General features: G+C 53.9%; 2 protein-coding genes across 11 annotated transcripts; one reads left to right on the top strand and one right to left on the bottom strand.

The window, feature by feature from the left end:
* Positions 1 to 1546: 1546 nt before the first annotated feature.
* On the bottom strand, positions 1547 to 19831 carry FAM98C (family with sequence similarity 98 member C). Of its 8 annotated transcripts, none has more exons than XM_064581988.1 (8): positions 19653 to 19831; positions 19386 to 19534; positions 19172 to 19306; positions 18554 to 18759; positions 18247 to 18324; positions 18040 to 18156; positions 17535 to 17702; positions 1547 to 1834 (listed from the first exon to the last, which is right to left on the bottom strand). In XM_064581988.1, the coding sequence occupies exons 1-8, from the start codon at positions 19691 to 19693 to the stop codon at positions 1562 to 1564; spliced, it is 1167 nt and encodes a 388-aa protein (XP_064438058.1). In that variant the 5' UTR covers positions 19694 to 19831; the 3' UTR covers positions 1547 to 1561. The 8 variants fall into 8 exon arrangements, with proteins under 8 accessions (XP_064438058.1, XP_045747398.1, XP_064438059.1 ...); XM_045891442.3 differs by having other exon boundaries at positions 1787 to 1890; XM_064581987.1 differs by lacking the exon at positions 1547 to 1834 and adding an exon at positions 4486 to 6016 and having other exon boundaries at positions 19653 to 19774.
* RASGRP4 (RAS guanyl releasing protein 4) lies at positions 2992 to 16771 on the top strand. 3 transcript variants are annotated; one of them, XM_064581986.1, is made up of 17 exons: positions 2992 to 3120; positions 6194 to 6378; positions 6804 to 6922; positions 7038 to 7099; positions 7722 to 7853; positions 7954 to 8107; positions 9547 to 9720; positions 10964 to 11080; positions 11902 to 12177; positions 13241 to 13321; positions 13397 to 13501; positions 13613 to 13731; positions 13846 to 13990; positions 14779 to 14815; positions 14919 to 15053; positions 15173 to 15285; positions 15762 to 16771. In XM_064581986.1, the coding sequence occupies exons 1-17, from the start codon at positions 3098 to 3100 to the stop codon at positions 15816 to 15818; spliced, it is 2034 nt and encodes a 677-aa protein (XP_064438056.1). In that variant the 5' UTR covers positions 2992 to 3097; the 3' UTR covers positions 15819 to 16771. The 3 variants fall into 3 exon arrangements, with proteins under 3 accessions (XP_064438056.1, XP_064438055.1, XP_064438054.1); XM_064581985.1 differs by lacking the exons at positions 6804 to 6922; positions 7038 to 7099; positions 15762 to 16771 and adding an exon at positions 3393 to 3597 and having other exon boundaries at positions 3025 to 3120; positions 15173 to 15738; XM_064581984.1 differs by lacking the exons at positions 2992 to 3120; positions 6804 to 6922; positions 7038 to 7099; positions 15762 to 16771 and having other exon boundaries at positions 6004 to 6378; positions 15173 to 15681.
* Positions 19832 to 20684: the final 853 nt, after the last annotated feature.

The raw sequence follows: 20684 nt of genomic DNA, 5'->3' as shown, positions 1-20684 counted from the left end.
ATCTAAAATAAATAAATCTTTTCTTAAAAAATGTCAAATGTATAATAGGTTGGTGGTATGTGTCATATACTTAAATATTGATATATTAATACAACTGTCATATACAACACATGAGTTTGTATCATATTCTTGAATTTTATAACGCATAATTATATAATTATATATTTAGGCTAATATAATCACACAATGCAATGTAACTATGTTTATCTATATACAATATATCATACACGCTTGTATATTAAATATTAAATTTTTCCTTAGAATTTATGTATAACAAAATTATTCTGTGTCATTGTGCATTATATCATAAGATATTAATAGCGTTTCTTTTTTTTTTTTTTGATCAGTCATCATGATGTGTTTTAAGACCTATCCGTGTTGCTCTATGGACATCTGTTCTGGGCTTGTGGGGGCTTTGCAGGACTTCCTGGCTACTCTCCTCTTGGGGTGACACCCAGGCTGCCTGTAGCTCATAGAAGGATCCTTATATGTCCCTTTACGGGACTGGGAGCGAATGTCCAGGTACACACACCCAGCAGCTAACTGAATTTGACTAAGTCGTGCCAAGTGGCCCTTGGGAATCAGAGTTCCCAGGGCCCCACATCCCCAACCTCCACTTGACATTTTCCAACTTCCAACCTTTGCCAGACCAAAGGGATGACTCACTGGTGTTTTAATTTGCACTTCCTTGATCAGTTACCGAGAATGTCCAGCATCCTCTCAGGTACCTATCAGAGTCTTGGGGTTTCCTGGTCATTTGCTCACACTCTTGGCCCATGTTTCTATCAGGATTGCTGTCTCTTTTTCTTGCTGATTTGCAGTCGTGCCTGTCACCCTTCTAAAGATTAATTTCTCGTTGATTTTAGATATTGTAAATCCCTGTTCCCACTCTGTCATCTCATCTATTTGTCCCATGGTGTCCTCATTGAGAGAAATCTTTATTCTAATATTATCAAATGCATATGCCTTATAAGTTTTTGTAGTTTGCTTCAGAAGCCTTTTCCTTTGTGGTTGATGGTGTTACTGGGGGTAGTAACCATCCCTGCAGGCCTCGAGGGGGGCGCACGTACTGACCTCCCTTCCTGAGGCTTCTCTGGGTCCTGGGGGCGGGGCTGGGGAGGTGGGGGGAGTGGGGACACCACCAGCTTGGCTCAGCCAGCGGTGTTACATCACCTCGTGCGATGCAGGTGCTGGGGAGATGGGCTGAGAGACAGACAGACAGCACATCATGGACAGCACCACCAGAGACTTGGTGGGGGCGGAGAGGAAGAGAGAGAGAGGGCCTGAGACTATACAGTAGGTCATGTCATGGAACAGTTAAACAGCATGAGCTCTGTGCTTGTCTAAATGTTCCGGCGTGGAAAAAAAAAAAATCCATGGTGACTTCTTTTAGTGAAAAGAAGAAAGGAGTAAAAATATACTTCTACGAGAGCTCGGGTTGAATTGACTAACACCTTAGGTTTGGCAGAAGCATATTAATTACTATGACCCATTTATTCCACTCCTGGGTATCTATCTACAGGACTGCACACTTCCTTTTTTTTTTTTTTTTTTTAAGATTTTATTTATTTGACAGAGGCACAGCAAGAGAGGGAACACAAGCAGTGGGAGTGGGAGAGGGAGAAAGAAGCAGGCTTCCCGCGGAGCAGGGAGCCCGATGCGGGGCTCGATCCCAGGACCCTGGGATCATGACCTGAGCCGAAGGCAGACACTTAACGATTGAGCCACCCAGGTGCTCCCAGGACTGCACACTTGAACGTTCAGCCAAAGACCAGGTGCTAGAAGGTTCACAGGCAGCCTTCTTCACAATAGCCCCACACTGGAAGCAACTCACCTGTCCATTACAGGAAAATTGCTCAATAAGTGTGGAATAGTCACACAGTGCAGGAACTGAAAGGATAACAACAACCAAGTATAACATGCAAGAATCACAAAAACATGATTATTAAGGGGAAAAAGACACAATAAATTATTCCATTTATAAGCCACTCAAACCCTGGGCAAAACTACCCTGCTAGAAATCAGGCTAGTGGCAACTTTTGGGAGGCAGGACTGGGATGGGGCTTGTGCAGGGGAGTTTGGGCAGGATGGAAACGTTGTTTCTCGATTTTGTCACTGTCACGGAGATACGCTCAGTTTATCACAACTCGTCAACCTGAACACTTAGGATTTGTGTTTTTGGTCATCAACTTACAAATGACAAGCATGACACATTTAAGGAAAAGAAAAAAAAGCACACATACTCAAAAGAAATGTCTGCGTTTCTTTGAGCACGTATTTATGTACCTAAACAAACGCACAGCCTACAGATCAAATGAAACCCAACAGTATGTGATATTGGTCACCCCTGCCTAAGGGGGGAAGGGGCCCCCAGAGGGTTTCCCTCCATCTATGATGTTTTTCATAATAAGAGAACAGTCTTTAAGATTGTGTGATGATGAAATGAGTTAGTATTTTAAAAGCTCTTAGAACATTGTGTGGTACACAGTAAGCACTACGTAAGGGTTTGTTACAACAAATATAATAAAGTGAAAATGTTTTCTGGGATACAAATGGTATTATTAAAATGAAACCAGGAATAAAAGAAATATAAGAAGAAATATACAAAGTATTATGTCTTGTGACTTTCCATTCAAACCTTTGTGTATTAGATACATGAATATATCCTTAGAGAAATATAGACTTTCTGAGTACATGTTTTTACATAAATGTGTCATAATAGGCATATTTAAAAAAAACAAAACACACAAAACCTAGTCTCATTGAAGTACAGCAGTGACAGAACGGAGAATCACGGGTCTAGAGACCAAAAGATGGGGGAGATAGAGAGAGAGCCTGCTGGGCGACTGGGGGTGGGGGCCAGCAGCACCGGAAACCTCAGCCTGAAGGGATCCCCATGTGGGGGAGGGGGGACCTTTGGTCTCTCCCCAGCCTCTTCCTTCCCCCTGGCCTGGGGCTGGGTGGGGAGGGGCAGTTCCTCTTTCCTTCCCAAGCACCGAGGAGGCCCAAGCTCCCAAGGGGCTAAGAAGCTGGAGCACTTGGTGGGGGGAAGAACTGAGCCAGACTCTTGCAAGACCCCCTCCCCCGACCAGGAAACATGAACAGGAAAGACAGCAAGAGGTGAGAGGACCCTCCCCAAGGAGACCGGCAGCGCCCTAAGCCCGGGGGCCTCTGGCTGCGCGCGAAGGCTGGGGAGTACTAAGGCTGCTGGCAGAGGGTCGGGCTCCAGGGGCAGGAGCAGGGGTCTCCAAGTGAACAGGACTTCAGGGAGTCCAGAGCTGCTAGGGCCGGGGCTGTGTGTTTGAGCATCTGGGGCTCGTCCTCACTGTCTCTGGAGTTTCAGCTGCTCTGTATCCCCTTCTGCCCCACCCCCACTCCTCCTTGCTCCCTAGATTGGGTGTCTCTGTCCTCCCTGGGCTCTTCCTGGTGTCCTATCACGGTTGCTCCCTTGCTGCCCCCTGCCCCTGGACTGGAAACTCCAGGCTCCTGCAGGGCCCTGCCCCGGGGAGGGGAGTGTGACGCAGGGCAGGGAGGCCCTCCTGCTTCTTAAACCCCTCCTGGCCGCTCCAGGCACTACGGAGAACAGATGGTCCACAGGTAAGGGCCTCGCAGCTTCTGGAACAGGCTTCCCATGACCTGGACAAGCTTGCTTTCCTGTCCTCACCGGGGCGATGGTGGCTGGGTCCCTAACCTGGGTCGCTCCTCCAGCCTCCTCTGGCATGTCTCTGACAGGCAAAGGGGTCCCCTCCCCATAATACCCAGCAATTTAGTGGTGGAGGCCTGACTGCCACATTTTTCTGGCTGTGTGACCTTAGGTAAGTCACTTAATTGCTCCGTGCCCCAGTTTCTTCCTCTGTTAATAGAATAATCATAGTCCCTCCTCAGAGGGGCTGGGAAGTCCTCAGTGAGACTGTCTAGACCAGTGGTTCTTAAGCTTGAGCATGCATCGGAACCCCCTGGAGGGCTTGTAAAACCCAGATTGTTGGGGCGCCTGGCTGGCTCAGTAGGTGGAGCAGGCGACTCTTTTTTGTTTTTTTTTAAAGATTTATTTATTTATTTATTTGAAAGAGAGAGAATGAGAGAGAGCACATGAGAGGGGGGAGGGTCAGAGGGAGAAGCAGACTCCCCGCCGAGCAGGGAGCCCGATGCGGGACTCGATCCCGGGACTCCAGGATCATGACCTGAGCCGAAGGCAGTCGCTTAACCAACTGAGCCACCCAGGCGCCCCGAAGCAGGTGACTCTTGATCTCAGGGTTGTGAGTTCGAGCCCCACGATGGGAACAGAGATTACTTAAAAGTAAAAAATCTTAGGGCGCCTGGGTGGCTCAGTTGGTTAAGCGACTGCCTTCGGCTCAGGTCATGATCCTGGAGTCCCGGGATCGAGTCCCGCATCGGGCTCCCTGCTCGGCGGGGAGTCTGCTTCTCCCTCTCCCACTCCCCCCTCTGTGCTCTTTCTCTCTCTCACTCTCTCTCTCAAATAAATAAATAAATAAATCTTTAAAAAAAAAAAGTAAAAAATCTTAAAACACACACACACAGATGGCTGGGCCCCACCTCCAAAGTTTCTGATTCTGTAGGTCTCTGGTGGGACCTGAGAATTTGTATTTCTATTGGGTTTCCAGGTGATGCTGGTGATACCAGTTGGACCATGCTTTGAGAACCACTGAACTAGACAGGTACTCAGGCCTCTGCCCAGCATATATTCAGTACTCAGTAAATGCCAGCTCAAGAACACTCAGGACTGATCCCCTGAATCCTTAGGATGCTCCAGGACATGGCAGTGCCCTTGTGATGAGGGTCTCCCCACTTCTGCTTTCACTCCGTACTCCAGGCCTGGCTTCTAGTTTGCCCCATCACTTTCTCTGTATCTCAAGTTCAACTTTCCCTTCTCTGGCCACTTAACAGCCTGAGCAAACTAAGTCCCTTATTTTTTTTTTAAAGATTTTATTTATTCATTTGAGACAGAGAGAGAGAGCGTGCACGAGTGGGTGAAGGGGCAGAAGGAGAGGGAGAAGCAGACTCTTCACTGAGCAGGCTCCATGCGGGGCTCGATCCCAGGGCCCTGAGATCACGACCTGAGCCCAAAGGCAGATGCTTAACTGAGCCACCCAGGCGCCCCAAACTAAGTCCCTTATTTAGCACTTTTGAAGAGCAAGGCATTGAATGTTCATAATAAATTCCTAGGGAAGGTCCAAGGATGATTCTCATTTTTCATGTGGGGAAACTGAAGCCCAGAGACATTAAGTGACTAGCACAAAGTCACACAGCCAACAGAAATTTCTCTAATCCCATTTTGTCTACCCCTGTGGAAGCCAAGCCCATTCAGCCTGGATTCGGTTCTCTTTTCCTCCGCCATCCCTGTCTCTCCATTACCCTCTTTCCGCAATTGGAACACGAGCCTCAGGGAGGCACAAGGCGGAGCGAGGGTTATTTTTAAACTTTCCTTGAAGCTGCCTCACCCCAGGGACCCTGCCCAGCTCTGAAGAGCCCTGGTGAGGCCACTGTGCACCCATAACTTCTCTCCAAACCTAGGGGCCCAGGCTGGTGGCTAAGACTCAGGTCCTGCCAAAATACTGGCTTGGGGGAGGGGCCTGTCACCGTAGTAGGGGGTCCAGCTCAGGGAGGAGGGACAGATGGAATCTCAGGGGTCTGCTGCTTTCATGAGGGCTGGGGGGAGAAGGGACCAGCACTGGAGGACAGAGGGGGAATTCTGAGGAATCTCTCTGAAGGCAGAACCTGGGAAGGACAGGCATGACTGGGGGAGCAGGAGTAGGAGGGGTGGGGGAGGTGGTCTTCTCCCTTGATTCCCTGGGAGGTCAAGAGTCATCCCAGGGTTCTGCCGACAGAAAGTGTCTCCATAATGCCTTGGGACTATACAGGCAGGGGAATTTGGGGTCAATGCCTGGAGGAAGGAGTTCTTATGATTCCCTGGAGGGTCCTCAGTAATCCTGGGGGTCTTCTTCTCCATGATTTTCTGGGGGTTCAGGGTGGTCTTGAGAGTCTTTTCCCCTGATTCCTGAAGGGGGCAGGAGTAACGCTTTGAGTTTACCTGTAGGAGAAGGTTCCCATGATCTGAAATACTCCAGGGGTTTTCTTCCATGACTGATGCCTTGGGGTTTGGGGGTCAAGAAGAATTCTGGGGGTCTGCCCGAAGGATGGGGTTCCCATGATTCCCTTGGGGGTGTGCCCATAGGAAGTCCCACCAGGAATGCCCAGGAAAGACAGGGGGCCAGGGCCGGCGCCGACAGGCCCGGCGCCACAAGACGTGCCCCAGCCCCCGGGAAATCAGCAAGGTCATGGCTTCCATGGCTCTGGGCATGCTGAACGAGGGCGGCTGCAGCGAAGACGAACTGCTGGAGAAATGCATTCAGTCCTTCGGTGAGTGTCCCTTTCCCTGACCAGCCTCCCTAGTCCTAAGGTGGTAAAGCAGCCACCTCTTTCTAGGCCTGTTTGGGGGTGGGGGAGGGCGTATAAAACGGTAGCAAGGGTGTGTGGAATGAATCTCAACCACGACATTCGGGATAAGAGAAACACGTGCATTTCTTTTTCCTGAGATGCAGAGGGGGAGGAGGTCTGATGCTATTTCCATCTACACCATGACTTGCCAGGTGCTGTGCTGGTCTATGCCCAGTACAGACAAGGAAACCGAGACACCCTCAGGAGGCCAAGTTGCTTGCCCTAGTTCATGCAGGGAGAAACAGGTAGAGCTGGAGTTTGAACCAGCCAATCCAACGGGCTCTGGAGACCGTGCAGTCTCTTGCCCAGGAGCCATTCCGACAGAGTCCCCTTCTCCCGCCCCCCAGACTCAGCTGGCAGCCTGCGCCGTGGGGACCACATTCTCAACATGGTACTGGCCATGCACAGCTGGGTGCTGCCTTCTGCCCACCTTGCTGCCCGTCTGCTGACCTTATATCCTCCCAGGGCCATGAGCAGGGGGTGGAGGGTAGAGGGCAGAGACGTGAGAGTCTGGGAGATGGGGACAGGGTGAACAGGCAGGTCTGGGATGCTGGATATCAGAGCCTTGACCAGAACTCAAGTACCAGGAGGCCACAGGGAACACACAAGAGCAGAGGCGGCTGCAGATCTGTCACCTGGTCAGGTAGGGCTGGGCCCAGACCTCTACTCCCATGACCCAAGAACCCCATCCTATTCCCTACCCCCAAAAAACACCTCCCAGAGATTCCCCAGACTGATTCCTCACGGGCCCACCAAGCCCTGCTCCCCCAAATACCACTTCTGAGACAGCCTTGGTTTGGTTCCCAGGACCCTCCCAGTTCTGCTCCTTTGAACCCTTACCTCTTAGAGATCCATGACCAGATCTCAGAGACACTCTCACAGCTGATGCTCAGAGACCTCCAGCTCTGGTCCCCCAACCCCCCACATGCCCTGGCCTTACTTTTAAGATCCCCCTCACCTTGTTGCCCAAACATCTCACCCCTCAGAGGCCCCAGCTTAGTTCTTGAGACCCGCCCCCCACTATCCTGCTTCCTAGCAATTCCACCTCCAAGAGATCCCCCCAGTTTATCTCCCATTGATTCCCCAGCCTGTGGTTTGAGGCCCCCAGTTCTTACTCCTAGAGACAGCCCCAGGCTGGTGCCTCTCCAACCCTGACCTTCCAGAGACCCTTAGTCCAGTACCTAGAGATTCCTCAGCCCAAGAGACCCCTTTTAGAGACCTTCCCCACCCCCAGCCTCATCCCACCATCTCTAAACCACCCTCAGATACTGGCTGACCCAACACCCTGAGACGGTACACCAAGAGCCTCAGTTAGAAGAGGTTATAGGTCGCTTCTGGGCCACTGTGGAGCAGGAGGGCAACTCTGCCCAGAGGAGCCTGGGAGACTCCTCCAACCTGTGAGTCAATCACTCTCCACCCCCATTCTGCCATCCCCCTCCTCACCCCCACATCCTCCACCCTGTACCACTCCAATACCCTGCCCCTCTTTGCCCCCAGCCTGAGCCCGGGTGGCCCTGGCCCCCCACCCTCCATGAACAGCCCAGGCCTAGGCAAAAAGCGCAAAGTGTCCTTGCTTTTCGACCACCTGGAGACGGGGGAGCTGGCTCAGCATCTCACTTATCTGGAGTTCCGGTCCTTCCAGGCCATCACGGTGAGGACTCCCTTCCCCCAGCTGGGGATGGCTGGGAGTGGGGTGGAGCCTGGCAAGACTCAGACGACCCCTACATTAGGCAGGGATCTCAAACTCTCCAACATGGGTGCTAGAAAGCTCGGGAAAATGAGTTAAGCTGGCTGAGGACAGAACCCCTGGGTTCAAATCCATCAGCCCTTCCTTATTTGTGTGACTTTGAATTAGATTCTCAACCTCTCTGGGACTCAGATTTCTCATTTATAAAATGGAGGTCATAATACTTCATTAGATGGTTGGGAGAATTAAATTAATATGTCCACTTAAAAATGCTTGTCGGGGGGAGCATGGGTGGCTCAGTCAGTTGAGCATCTGACTGACTCTTCATCTCAGGTCTTGATATCAGGGTCGTGAGTTCAAGCCCCACATTGGGTGTGGAGCCTACTTTAAAAAAAGAAATGCTTGGGTGCCTGGGTGGCTCAGTTGGTTAAGCGACTGCCTTCGGCTCAGGTCATGATCCTGGAGTCCCGGGATCAAGTCCCGTATCGGGCTCCCTGCTCAGCGAGGAGCCTGCTTCTCCCTCTGACCCTCCCCCCTCTCCTGCTCTCTCTCTCTCATTCTCTCTCTCAAATAAATAAATAAAATCTTAAAAAAAAAAAAAAAAAGAAAAGAAATGCTTGTCACAGTGGCCCATAGTAAGTGCTCAAAATATTTTATTAATTATTCATTTATTCAAGAAGCATTTAAGTTCACTGTGCCTCAGTTCCATTATCTGTAAAAAGGGGAATTTAACACTTCCTACCTTATAGGTTCAGTGTCTGCTCCAGAGTGAATGCTACCTGGTAGAAGGATTTGAAATGGCCATATTTTGCCATATTTTACCTACCCAAATGATAATTTCATATGCTTCAACCGATATATAAGTATTAGCTATTGCCACCACCACTTCAAGGGAAGGCAGTGATCCGGTTCCTTAGTGTGACAATTTCCTGATTGTTCACACACACACACACAGGGTGCAGTACGTGTGGATGTGGAATGTTGACTCCTTGAGCAGAACAAAGAGAAAGTGCTTTCATGCCTTCTTTGCCATCCTTCCTTTTGCTGACTGTATACCAGTCAGGTATATAGTTATGAGCAATAGACTGGGTTCACACCTGTGTGACCCTGGGCAAATTATCCTCTCTGTGCCTCAACGGCCTCATCTCTAAAATGCGAATAATATAGTCTAGTATTCACTCGGTAGAGTTGATGTGAGGATTAAACTGGTTAATATGACAGAGGGCTCAGAACAGTGCCTGACTTTATTTAAATATTTCTCTTCAGAGGGAGAGGGCCACGGTGACGTCAAAGACATATGACAGCCAGACTAGGGCCTCAGAGGTCACAACTGCTAGGGGGATGGGCGTGTGAGGGCAAGGCAGACGTGCCACTGCCCACCCTGACGCCCACCTCACCCCCAGCCCCAGGACCTGCGGGGCTACGTTTTGCAGGGCTCCGTGCGGGGCTGCCCGGCCCTGGAGGGATCCGTAGGGCTCAGCAACAGTGTGTCCCGCTGGGTGCAGGTCATGGTGCTGAGCCGTCCCGGGCCGGCACAGCGCGCGCAGGTGCTGGACAAGTTCATCCAGGTGGCACAGGTGAGGCCCGCCCGGAGGGGCTGAGGGAACCGACGCGTGCAGCTATCTGACCCCCACCCCCAACCCGGTCCAGCTGCCAGGCCCTCGCCACAGCTGACCAGCCCGGGCGGTGACGTCATCCACACCCTGGCCCCGCCCCCTTCGCATCACGCCCCCCCCGACTCCGCCCCCGAGGTCCTGGTCCAGAGGTTCTAACCCGGGACTGCGACTGCACTTCTTCTTTGGCCTTGATACTACCACGCCGAACCCGCCCTGCCCTCCAGTTGGTCCTAGACGTAGCTGTTGACGACGTCCCCCCTTGACCCGTCTCCCAAGCCCTAAGCCCGAATATTCTGTCCACAGGGCGGCGAAGGCCTCTCTGGCAGGGCCCTACGTTTGCATCACCCTCCACCTCAGTCTCTAGGCCCCAGCCGTCCCTTCAGGACAGACTGCATGCCTCCCTCCCCATCACGTCAGGTCTCTCCTTGGCCCAGCCCCACTGTGTCACAACCTCTCTCTTCCCCTTCCCTAAATAGATACCTTCCCTCCTTTCTGGAGAAAAGGGAAGCCTCCCTCCCCCACCGTGGCCACGCCCCTTTGCGTACTTCCTCGCAGGCCACGCCCTTCCTCTCGTAGCCTGTGCCGCCCCCGCGGACTTAGAGGTTCCAGTGTCTGCCCCGGGGTCTCCCGGTCAGAGTGTCTTCCATTCCTTTCCGGCTCCACCCCCACCCCCCCCCCACCCCCCCCAAAGCAACCTCTGCCCGGCAAACTTGAAAAAGGGGAGGATGAGGCAGTTGTCCCCAGTGCCCTGCTGACTCCACACTTGTCTCTCTTGTCCTGCCAACCCTTCCATTTCCCTCTGGCCCCATTCACCTCTACCCGGCTCCTAACTCCGGCCCAGAGCCCGGGCTCACCTGACTCTCAGAGCAGTCTGACCCCAGGTGCCTGTCACCTGACATCTGTCTGAATCCCCCACACCTATCTAGTCCCCAAACCTGTCTAACTCCTCACACTCGCCTGACTACGCCCCCACCTTCTTTCTGACCTCACATCAGTCTATCACCTGCCTGACCCCCCCCATGTAATGCCCATATACCTCCTTGTGGCCCACTCCTGCCTGACACCGCTCACCTGATGCTCACAGTGGCCCATACCCACATGCCTGACACCCCCATTCAACTGGGATGCAGTCATGGGGACCCCCACTTTGCCTATCCTGCATGTGATAACCACCATTTATCTGTGTATCGCCCTCCCTTCCTAGAGGCTCCACCAGCTACAGAATTTCAACACACTGATGGCCGTCACGGGGGGCCTGTGTCACAGTGCCATCTCCAGACTCAAGGACTCCCACGCCCACCTGAGCCCTGACAGCACCAAGGTGAGCCCCCACTATTCTCCCCAAAGTTCCAGCCATCAGTCATCCTGAACCACCACACTTTTTCCCCATCCCCTCCATTCCTACCCAGGGGCCCTGGAGCCACCTGGAGACCTTGCTCCTCCAAATGGGAGAGAACCCCCGACTGTCCTCCTCTGCCTTTCTTCCTGCCTCTTCAACCATGCACGCAACATGCTGACCCCTCTGCCCTCTCTGTTTCCAGTCCTGAGCAGGACTGGAGGGAGACAGATGAGAGAGATGGTAGCAGAGAACCAGGTGGGGACTGAAATGACGCCCCTAAGGACACCAAATTTAGGCCACCCATGGGAAGAGCATAGGTTAGGACTGTCCCGGGAAGTGTATGAGGAGAGTGAGTTATTCATGCGTCTAGTGTGTGAAGTCAGAATCTGGCTGGAAATAAGGCTGGAGATGCCCAGGGGAAGATCCTGTTGAGACTTGCAGGCCGAACTAAGGTGTCTGGGCTTTATCCAGAGGGCAATGGGGAGCTAGGAAAGGTTTGGTAATGATGACAGCACCCATAATCAGATTTCAGTTTTGGAAAAAAAAATCCCTCTAGCCTGGGGAATGGGGGATATGGAGCTTTCCTGAGATGGGGACCCAAAAGGAAGAGCAGTTTGGGGGGGATGCTGAGGCCAATGTGGGACACAGAGGGGCTTAGGTCGATGTCCCAAATGCCACTGGGCCCCTGGGAGTCCGGAACCCAAACGGGAGGCTGCCAGGATACCCCCTCCAGGGGGCTAAGGGAGCAGACCTGGCCTCCCCCATCCCATGCCCCACCCCCCATGATACGCCCTCGCGCACAGGCCCTGCTAGAGCTGTCTGAGCTGCTTGCTGCCCACAACAACTACGCGTGCTACCGCCGCACCTGGGCTGACTGCACGGGCTTCCGGCTGCCCGTACTGGGCGTCCACCTCAAAGACCTGGTGTCCCTGCACGAGGCACAGCCCGACAGGTTGCCTGACGGCCGCCTGCACCTATCCAAACTCAACAGCCTCTACCTGCGGCTGCAGGAGCTGGCGGCCCTCCAGAGGCAGCACCCGCCGTGCAGCGCCAGCGAGGACCTGCTGCACCTGCTCACGGTGAGCCGCCCTGCCCGGGGTGCGGGGTGCGCGGGGACTGAACCTGCAGGCTGTAGAGATTTGGGGTCCTGGGTGCGGGGAGGATCCGCAACCTTGTCGTGCCCATTCTACAGATTGCGAAACTGAGGCCCACAAGGTGAAGTCACTGGTCTGCTGTCCCACGGCAGTAAAGCCCAGATTTGAACCCAAGCAGGCCAGCCTCAGAACCTGTGTGTTAACATGTTAACCACCACACTACGTCCTCACACTGGGAGTGTGGGGTTCTGGCTGTATGCTGTTTATAATATAATTTTATATATGTATCCTCCTGCCCTGCCCTTGGAGCTAGAAATTGAGAGAGACTGGGATTCTAAAGGCCATGGAGTCTAAGACTGATTTTCGGACCCCAAGACAGGACCAGCTACATAATTCGCAGTGCCCCGTGCAAAATGAAAATGTGGGGCTCCTTGTTCAAAATTCTTCATAATTTCAAGACGGTGACAGCAGGGCATTAAATGAAGTGGGTCCCTTCCAAGTGTGGGGCCTGCCTGTGAAGCTGGCCTTGCCCTAAGATGATTGGTGCCCAAGGCTCTGTGCTTTGCTGATTCTAGAAGGCCATCGAGCCCAAATATTTATCGAGCACCCGCTGTGAGCCAGACACTACTTTAGGCACTTAGGCTCACAGCAGTCAGCACGTCAGGAAAAAAAAAACTGCTGTTCTTGTGGGGCTGACTTCCCAGTAGGGGAGACAGCCAATAAAACAAAGTAAATGAATAAATCATATGGTCTTTCGGAGGATAAGTGCTAATAGTGAAAACTAAAGTAGAAACCAGCAAAGAAAGTAATAGGGGTTTACAATTTTAAATAGGACCCAAAAAAAGCCTCAGTGAGAAGATGGCATTTCTGGACTAGGGAACGGGGGTGTTGAGACGGAATGGTGGCTCGGTGGGAGAGAGGAGCCTAGGAGTTCCCAGAGAAGAAGGGCTTTGGGAAGAGGATGAAAGTGGGGATCCAGGCAGGGTGCAGGCTATAGGTAGGAGGATGGAGATGAGAATCTGTAACGCCCTCCCCCCCCATCCCCCAGCTTTCCCTGGATCTCTTCTACACGGAGGATGAGATCTATGAGCTTTCTTACGCCCGCGAGCCCCGCTGTCCCAAGAGTCTGGTGAGAACTGACCCCTGACCCCTGCCCACCAGCCCAAGCCCATGTACTAACTGCGCCCCTCTGTCCCTGCCCCAGCCACCCTCCCCCTTCAAAGCGCCCCTGGTGGTGGAGTGGGCTCCTGGCGTGACACCCAAGCCCGACAGGGCCACCCTGGGTCGGCACGTGGAGCAGCTGGTGGAGGTAAGGAGGGGACCATGGCCTGGCCACCGGTACAGTCCTGACCCAGAGGAGATCTAAGACCTTGACGATCATGGTTTGGCCTTACTGTCTCCTTCCCATACTCCTCTGAAGTCTGTGTTCAAGAATTATGACCCTGAAGGCCAAGGAACCATCTCTCAGGAGGACTTTGAGCGACTCTCAGGCAACTTCCCCTTCGCCTGCCATGGGCTTCACCCACCCCCCCGCCAGGGGTAAGTACTCCTGACTTCTAGGTCCCCCAAAGATGAGGATGGGAGGATGCTGGGGCTGCCGGGACTCCTGGGAGAAAGGGGCCATTCCCACTAAGGTGAAATCTCTGCCCCTAGGAATGGCTCCTACAGCCGAGAAGAGCTGACAGGCTACCTGCTCCGGGCCAGTGCCATCTGCTCCAAGCTGGGCCTGGCCTTCCTGCACAACTTCCAGGAGGTCACCTTCCGCAAGCCCACCTTCTGTGATAGCTGCAGTGGTTTTGTGAGCACCCTGCCCCTCTGTCAGGGCCCATCTCCCCTGGAGAGTCCCGGGTCCTGACTCCTCACAGCCTGGGTTGAGAAGGCCAGCCCTGCCCTGGAGGGCTCCCAGTCCCCAAGCCCCAGATGATCACCAAATTCCAGAAAATCCCCTAGTCTCAAATAATCCCCACATCCCATATAAACCCTAAACACTGGATATACCCCAAATCTAGATAGTACCCAAATCCCAGATGATCTCCATCCTGGATCACTGCCAAACTATGGATACCTAAAACCCTAATCTACAAACCTGGGTGGATTATCTCTAAACAGAATCCATTTCCAAGTCTTTAGACTCCAGATCATTCAAACCCTGGATAATTTTCAAATTCAAGGCATCCTCAAACTCTGGATAACGGACAGATCTCTCAATCTCCAAACCAAGACTAATTCACGAACCTTGGACCACTTCCCAAACCCACTTTTTCACTCACGTCCTATTCACAGAATACCTCCAATGCCAGGTTGCTCTAGACTTGAGGGCTGGGGAGAGGCGCGCACAGCAGAAGACACAACAGAGACTATCCCTGCCCACAGAATTTATAGTTCATTAATTCCAGATTTTATCTAATATCCTAGATGACTCCCCAAACTTACAATAACCCCAAGTTCCTTTAGTCCCCACTTAAGCCTCCAGCCTTGAAAATTTCCCAAACCAGATGGTTTCTACACTCCTGGAGACCAACCCCAGCCTCATCCACAGCCCTCTCTCTCCTAGCCTACGTCACCAATTCTGCTTTCTCTTCCCAGCTCTGGGGCGTCACCAAGCAAGGCTACCGCTGTCGGGGTGAGTGAGGCCTCAGTGGTGGGGAGGGAGTCCAGCACGTACAGGCTGGATGAAGGGGTGCGCAGGCTGGGCCTCTGACCACTAACTGCTGACCTTCCCCCAGATTGTGGGCTGTGTTGCCACAAACACTGTAGGGACCGTGTGAAGGTGGAGTGTAAGAAGAGGCCAGGGGCCAAGGGCGACATGAGCCCCCCTGGAGCCCCCGTCCCACCCACACCGGTTCCCCACGCCAGCTGTGGTAAGACCCAGGGTGTGGCAGTCCTGGGAAGGGGGCCTGATGGTTGGGTATTTAAGTCCAAGGTCATGAGGCCCTTCCCATCATACCCACACCCCTCTCATCTATCACCCCACAAACAGGCTTGGAAGACAATCTCTCCTACACACTATCCCTGGAACCTGAGACAGGGTACCACCTTTGCCATGCTTGGACCCAGACAGAGCCCCCACACCCTTCCTGGGAACCAGAGACGGTAAGGAGAACTGCCCCCCACCATCAACTGGATACAGGGGAGACCAGGCCATTTGCTTGGGGGAACCCAGGCAGATTTGGGGAAGCATAGGAAAGTAAAAAGGTGCAAGAGTCCTCAATTGTGTGGACAGGAGGGTACAGACCCTGGTTAATTTGTAACATTGATAGAAAAATAAAATTTTCAATACATTGGAGTGGGAAGGGGGGTAGCCAATAGTAGAACAGAAAAAGGATTTTAAGGAGAAAAAAGGAAAAAGAAGAAAATGGCAAGGACAAGGCCAAATACATCAGGAGCTATAATTGGTGTCAGTGGAGTAAATTTTACTGTTCAAAGGTAGAGACCTTTGGATTGAATTAAAAAACCAGAACGTCCAGAGGAATTTTCATTCATCTACTGAACATAGTCTGGGTGGGGCAGTGCCCGGACTCCTAGACACCACATCCTCCCCACGTGACCCAGTGTCTTCCTCCTTCCAGGTGCCCCTCCCAAAGACGGCCTCACCGCCCGCCCAGTCCTCCAAGCTGAATTCTTAGACCCCGCTTGGTCTGTTGTCTCTCACCTCCCCCAGAGTCAGTCCCAAGTCCTGTTATTCGGCCTCCAGCAGGACCCCCAAAGGCACCTCTGCCTTCCCATCCACACCGCCTTCAGTGAAGAGTTCATCATCTCTTACTCGGAAAGTTATTTTCTTCCTTTGCCTCAGAGTGGCCACAACCTGTACTCCCATTTCCCCGAACTTCGTATCTGTGCGGTTTCGTGTTGGATACGCCTAGACTTAAGTATCATCCCACCAACTCCTTACATCTCCATTTTACAGACAAGGAAGCTGAGGCCCAGGGAGGTTAAGCTGCTCTCCAAGGTGGCAGAGCCCCTAAGTGTTGGAGGCAGGACTCAAGTCCAAGGCCTTCTGTCTGCCTCTAAAATGGAAGCTCCTTACCGGTACGCTACACTGACAGCACGGGACAGGCCGGGGAGGGGATAGGCTGGGCACTTATATTCCTAACTCTGGGGTTCCAGAGACAGGACAGAAGGCTAGAGTAGGGGTGGAACAGGGAGCCTGTGAACACCTGAGTCTCTCCCCTGCTCAGAGCCCTTCCATGCCTCCCTCTCACCCAGGGGAAAAGCCAGAGTCCTCACTGCGGCCCACCTCCCACAATCTGTTTCCATCACCTCTCTGACCTCACCTACCACCACTCACCCCCTTACTCATCCTGCTTCAGCTACACTGGCCTCTATGGTCCCTGAACATGCCAAAAATACTCCTACCTCAGGGCCTTTGCACTGGCAGTTCCCTCTGCCCAGAATGCTCTTCCAGAGGCCCACATGGCTCCCTCTTTGGGACTTAGGTCTAATGTCGCCTTCTCAGGGAGGCCCCTCTGACCATACTCAAAGTTGCAATCCACCCCCCAGTCCTGCTCCTACCTTGTTTTTCTCCAAAGTCATTTACCCATCGAACAAACTATACTTTTTACCTATTTATCTTGTTGAATGTCTGCTCCTCTTCACCAGAAATTGTCAACTCCAGAAGAGCAGGGGTTTTATGACCTATGTTTTTTCACTGCTGTATCCCTAGTGCCAAGAACAGGGCTAGCACATGGTGGGTACCTGAGAACTCTTTGTCCAATGCCTACATGTCTTCTTCCCTGTGCCCACAGGAAGGGAAAGATGTGTTGCTAAAGAGCAGAGGACTATGAGGGTCAGAGCAACAGGGGTCTGTTGAGACCCAGGGGACAAAGACACCCTTACCCCTCCGCAAACCTGAGCACCCCTGACCCCCCAGAGATAGGTCCTATAGCTGTTATAAATTAAATTTATTTTCCAGAGAACATGGTCCTTGTTGTTGAGTGGTGGATAGGGGGAGGACATTTGGGACCTTAGGAGCAGGGGATGTGGGGCCTGGGAGCCAGATACCAAGAGAAGCTCAAAGTGACTCCCCACCAATTACCAATGGCATTGGCATGTCACAGAGGACCCCCCCCCGAACCACCAGTCCCCCTTTACTTCTTCTTCTTCTTGCGACCCCAGTTCTGGCGGCCTGCCTTCTGCCCACCTCCATCCTCTCTTCTGCTCTGCCAGCTGGGCATGGGAGCCTCCAGCTCATTTGGACGGCCCCCCCGGTCTGGCACGTTGCCCATAAGCACCTGAGAGTTGATCAGACTTGCGCGTCAGGGAAGAGAAATGAACAAGGGGACCAGAGAGCCAAGTTTGAAGGCCAAGGATGTAGGGGCCCTTCCCCACTCCCAGGCGCCCACCTTGTTGATGGCACAGCAGGTCCCTCGGCGGGCAGCCTTGCTGGTGGCTGGGACAAGATGAGACAGGTCTGCTCGGGCAGCCAGGACGTGTGCAACAGAGACATCTGATTCTGGGGTCAGAGCCTCTCGAAGTGGGATCAGCACTGCCTTCATGGCTTCTCCTTGGGCCTGGGGAGAGGGGCATGGAGAAGGTGGCCAAGAGCCCTCCAGGTGGGATCTGTCCTCTTGGAAGCATCTCTCTCTCCACTGAGGGCCTCACGTCCCGCATCTCTAAATAAGAGCTACAGCTCTGGAGATACTCCCAGCTCAGAGCTAGGAATTCTAGAATGCTCTGGACCTCTAGATTCTAGAATGCCCTCGAGGCCCTGAAATTCTAGAGCCCCAAGCCTTACAAGATTCCAAGAACCTGCTATAAGGTCATATTCCTTGCCCTTGTTGTTCCTTCCTGTAGTGGTAGCCCCCACAACTGGGCCTCCCTGCTCCTGCCCAAGTCCTTTTCCCACACCTCTGCCCGATCACTCCAGTAGAAAGAAGATGTTGTGAGGTCCAGGCGTTTCAGGAGCAGGCAGCGGCAGCAGCAATACTGATCTCCCAGCCTTTGGCACAGAGAGTCCAATGCCTCCTGGGGAAAAGGTCTCAGTCATGCCAGGGGTTCCCCTCACTCCCATCTCTGGGGAGGATGCTGTTCTCATACAGCCATACATAGTCTTACCCATCTGGGTGCGTCCAGCGGGAGGGTGAGGAGGGGCTGCAGGAACCCTGGGGGCAGGGAAGGCAGCAGCTCAGCGATCTGATGGGAGAAGGGAGTCTGAGGTTGACCGGGCAGAAACCAGATGTACTCTCCGTGGATTCCAGTTCCCCCATGGCCCAGGGGACCCAGGCCTCGGAATCAAGAATGGTGGCCACAGCTCTAGGAAAACATCCCCGGGCACTCGGGCCAGACCGCTTTTGGAGAAAGGACTCTCCCCCTACAAGGAAAGTGGGGTGGCCCCGGTGCTGAAAGGACGCCAGCTCTCTACCTTGTCATGCAACTCCCACAGCAGCCGGCTGGCGGCGGTGCCAGGCGTCGGTCTGGGCAGCCCCAGAGCTTGGAGGGTAAGGACCAGTTCCTGGACCATGCCAGCTACCCCCTCTGCCCCTTCTCCACAGGGCGGGGCGGGGCTGGGATGCAGCCGGTGGTACAAACGGAGAAGGCGGGCAGCCTGGAGCTCCGAGCAGAGAAAGCCTAAAAGGGAAAGGGAGCGTTGCAACCAAGGAGGGCTACCACCCCACCCACCGGGGTCAAAAAGCCCCATGTGCTTCAAAACCTCCAGGCTTCCAATACTCCGGCCTTCTAGTTCCGCCCACCTAGAACCCTGGCTCTACCTCCAGAATAAGCTCCACCCACTTCGAGACCCAGTCCCCTGCTCGGACTTCGAACCCCGCCTAATCGGGACCACCTGGCCGGCTACATCACATCCAACCCACTTGCACTTCAAGACACTCCGTCAAAATTCGAACCCCACCCACCTCGAACCCTCTCGCGCGCCTCAATTCTGACCACGCCCCCCGGGGGGCGAACCCTGGCTCCACTTGAATATGCTGAGCCCGCCCCTCTGGAGGCCGTAGCCTCGCCCACTTCCGCATCCCGGGCTCACGCAGCAGGCGCAGGCACGCGCCGGGCTCCCGCAGCGCCGCCGCGCCATCGCGGCCGCAGAGCGCGCGGTCCGGGCAGTGCAACTCCTGCAGCAGGCCGGCCAACTGTCGCAGGAATTCCTCCTCGGCGCCGGGGCCTGCAGGAGGCCGGAGAAGTCAGGGCGCGGCGGCGACCCCCGCGGCCCCACCCCTCCGGGCCGCCCGCCCCACACGTACCGTCGTCGGCTCTCAGCGCCTCCGCGCTCTCCCCTCGCTCCCGCTCCAGGGCGCCCAAAGTCGCCAGCTCCGCCGCCAGCCGCGCGCACAGCGCCCTGAAGTCTGGACACGAGGTGCCCAGTGACGGCGCCCCCGAGAAGCCCTCATACCTGTGGCGGGGCCGAGGCAGCGGGAGGGGGTTGGGAAGGCCAATAGCAATTTCTGAGGGCAAACCTCTCTCTTCCGGCACCCCCACCCCCTCCCCCAGCCACACCCCCTTCCCCTTACCCCAAGGCCAGCAGGTCCCGGGCCACAGCGGCCCCCTCCATGAAAGCGTCGTCTCTTTTCCAGGCGCGCGCCCCCTGCCGGCCGGCGGGAGGCCCCGCCCCAGGAGCGGCGTGCGCGGTCCCCGCCCTGCGGCGGCTGCGACCAATCAGCCCCTAAGGGCCTTCGGCTTCCCGATTGGTGCAGGAGGCAGCAGAACCCGCCCCCAGGTCCTCCGGCGCGGAGAGCTAGAGCGCCGCGGTTCGGGTAACCCCGTCCGGACCCGGGAAAACCCCCGGCTCTGTAAATCCGGCGCGTGCATTCAGGATCCCGGCTGTCGCGACAGGCCAGCGGGTGTCGCTACTGTTGCGACTTGGAAACTGGGTTTTCTTTTTCTCAGCCTCCCTCGGATGCCCTCTACTCTTGAAGCACCCTAGACAAGTGTTGTTCTCCCAGCTCCGCTCCAAATGCAGAAACTTATTTCCTCCTTTCCAACATAGGGTTGGAATTACGTCAGGGCCTCAGGAAGCCCGGCTCGCCCCCTTACACACACCCGTCTTCCCCATCGATCGATCGCAATGCACCAGTTGGGCCTTCACCCCTCTTTCCCCCTAGGCCTTGGAGAGGGAGCAGGTGCAATACACTGTCGTGATTAAGAAGAGATTGCACCGTGGGAGTTAGGCAAACAAGGGTTAGGGCTTGACTCCACCACTCACCACCTCTGTGTCCCTGCCAGATTGCTTCGTATCTGTATAATGGGGATAAAACGTACTTTTTAAGAGCTGTGAGGTTGAGAGTCCTATATGTAAGTGTTTAGTAGACATATAGGGGTACTCAGTTAATAACATATATTGAGCATTTTGTGTGTGCTACTAGGCTAAGTATCTTAGATCCGTTTTAGGGAGGAGAAACGGAGGTTCAGACAGGATAAGTCAGAGTGAATGTGTGGTGGTGCCAGGACTCAAATTCACATCTGATTCCAAAGTCCATGCTTTTAATTACTTAACCTATTACCGCTGTTAGTACTGCTACTGTTTTGGTTGCTGTTGTTAAAAT

The sequence above is a fragment of the Mirounga angustirostris genome, unplaced genomic scaffold (assembly GCF_029215605.1).
Source record: "Mirounga angustirostris isolate CCGP_5_RB_7025 unplaced genomic scaffold, mMirAng1.0.hap1 SCAF_16, whole genome shotgun sequence".
NCBI lineage: Eukaryota > Metazoa > Chordata > Mammalia > Carnivora > Phocidae > Mirounga > Mirounga angustirostris.
This window is presented reverse-complemented; position numbering and strand designations above follow the sequence as displayed.

Bases quoted from the DNA above. Each gene is read 5' to 3' on its own strand.
- RASGRP4 (XM_064581986.1), top strand. From the start codon at position 3,098: ATGAACAGGAAAGACAGCAAGAG. The intron at 3,121-6,193 runs GTGAGAGGACCC...GTGTGCCCATAG, and splicing joins AACAGGAAAGACAGCAAGAG to GAAGTCCCACCAGGAATGCC. The intron at 14,816-14,918 runs GTGAGTGAGGCC...ACCTTCCCCCAG, and splicing joins GCAAGGCTACCGCTGTCGGG to ATTGTGGGCTGTGTTGCCAC.
- FAM98C (XM_064581987.1), bottom strand. From the start codon at position 19,693: ATGGAGGGGGCCGCTGTGGCCCGGGACCTGCTGGCCTTGGG. The intron at 18,760-19,171 runs GTGAGCCCGGGA...TTTCCCTTTTAG, and splicing joins CGCGTGCCTGCGCCTGCTGC to GCTTTCTCTGCTCGGAGCTC. The intron at 18,325-18,553 runs GTAGAGAGCTGG...TTCTCCCATCAG, and splicing joins TGTGGGAGTTGCATGACAAG to ATCGCTGAGCTGCTGCCTTC.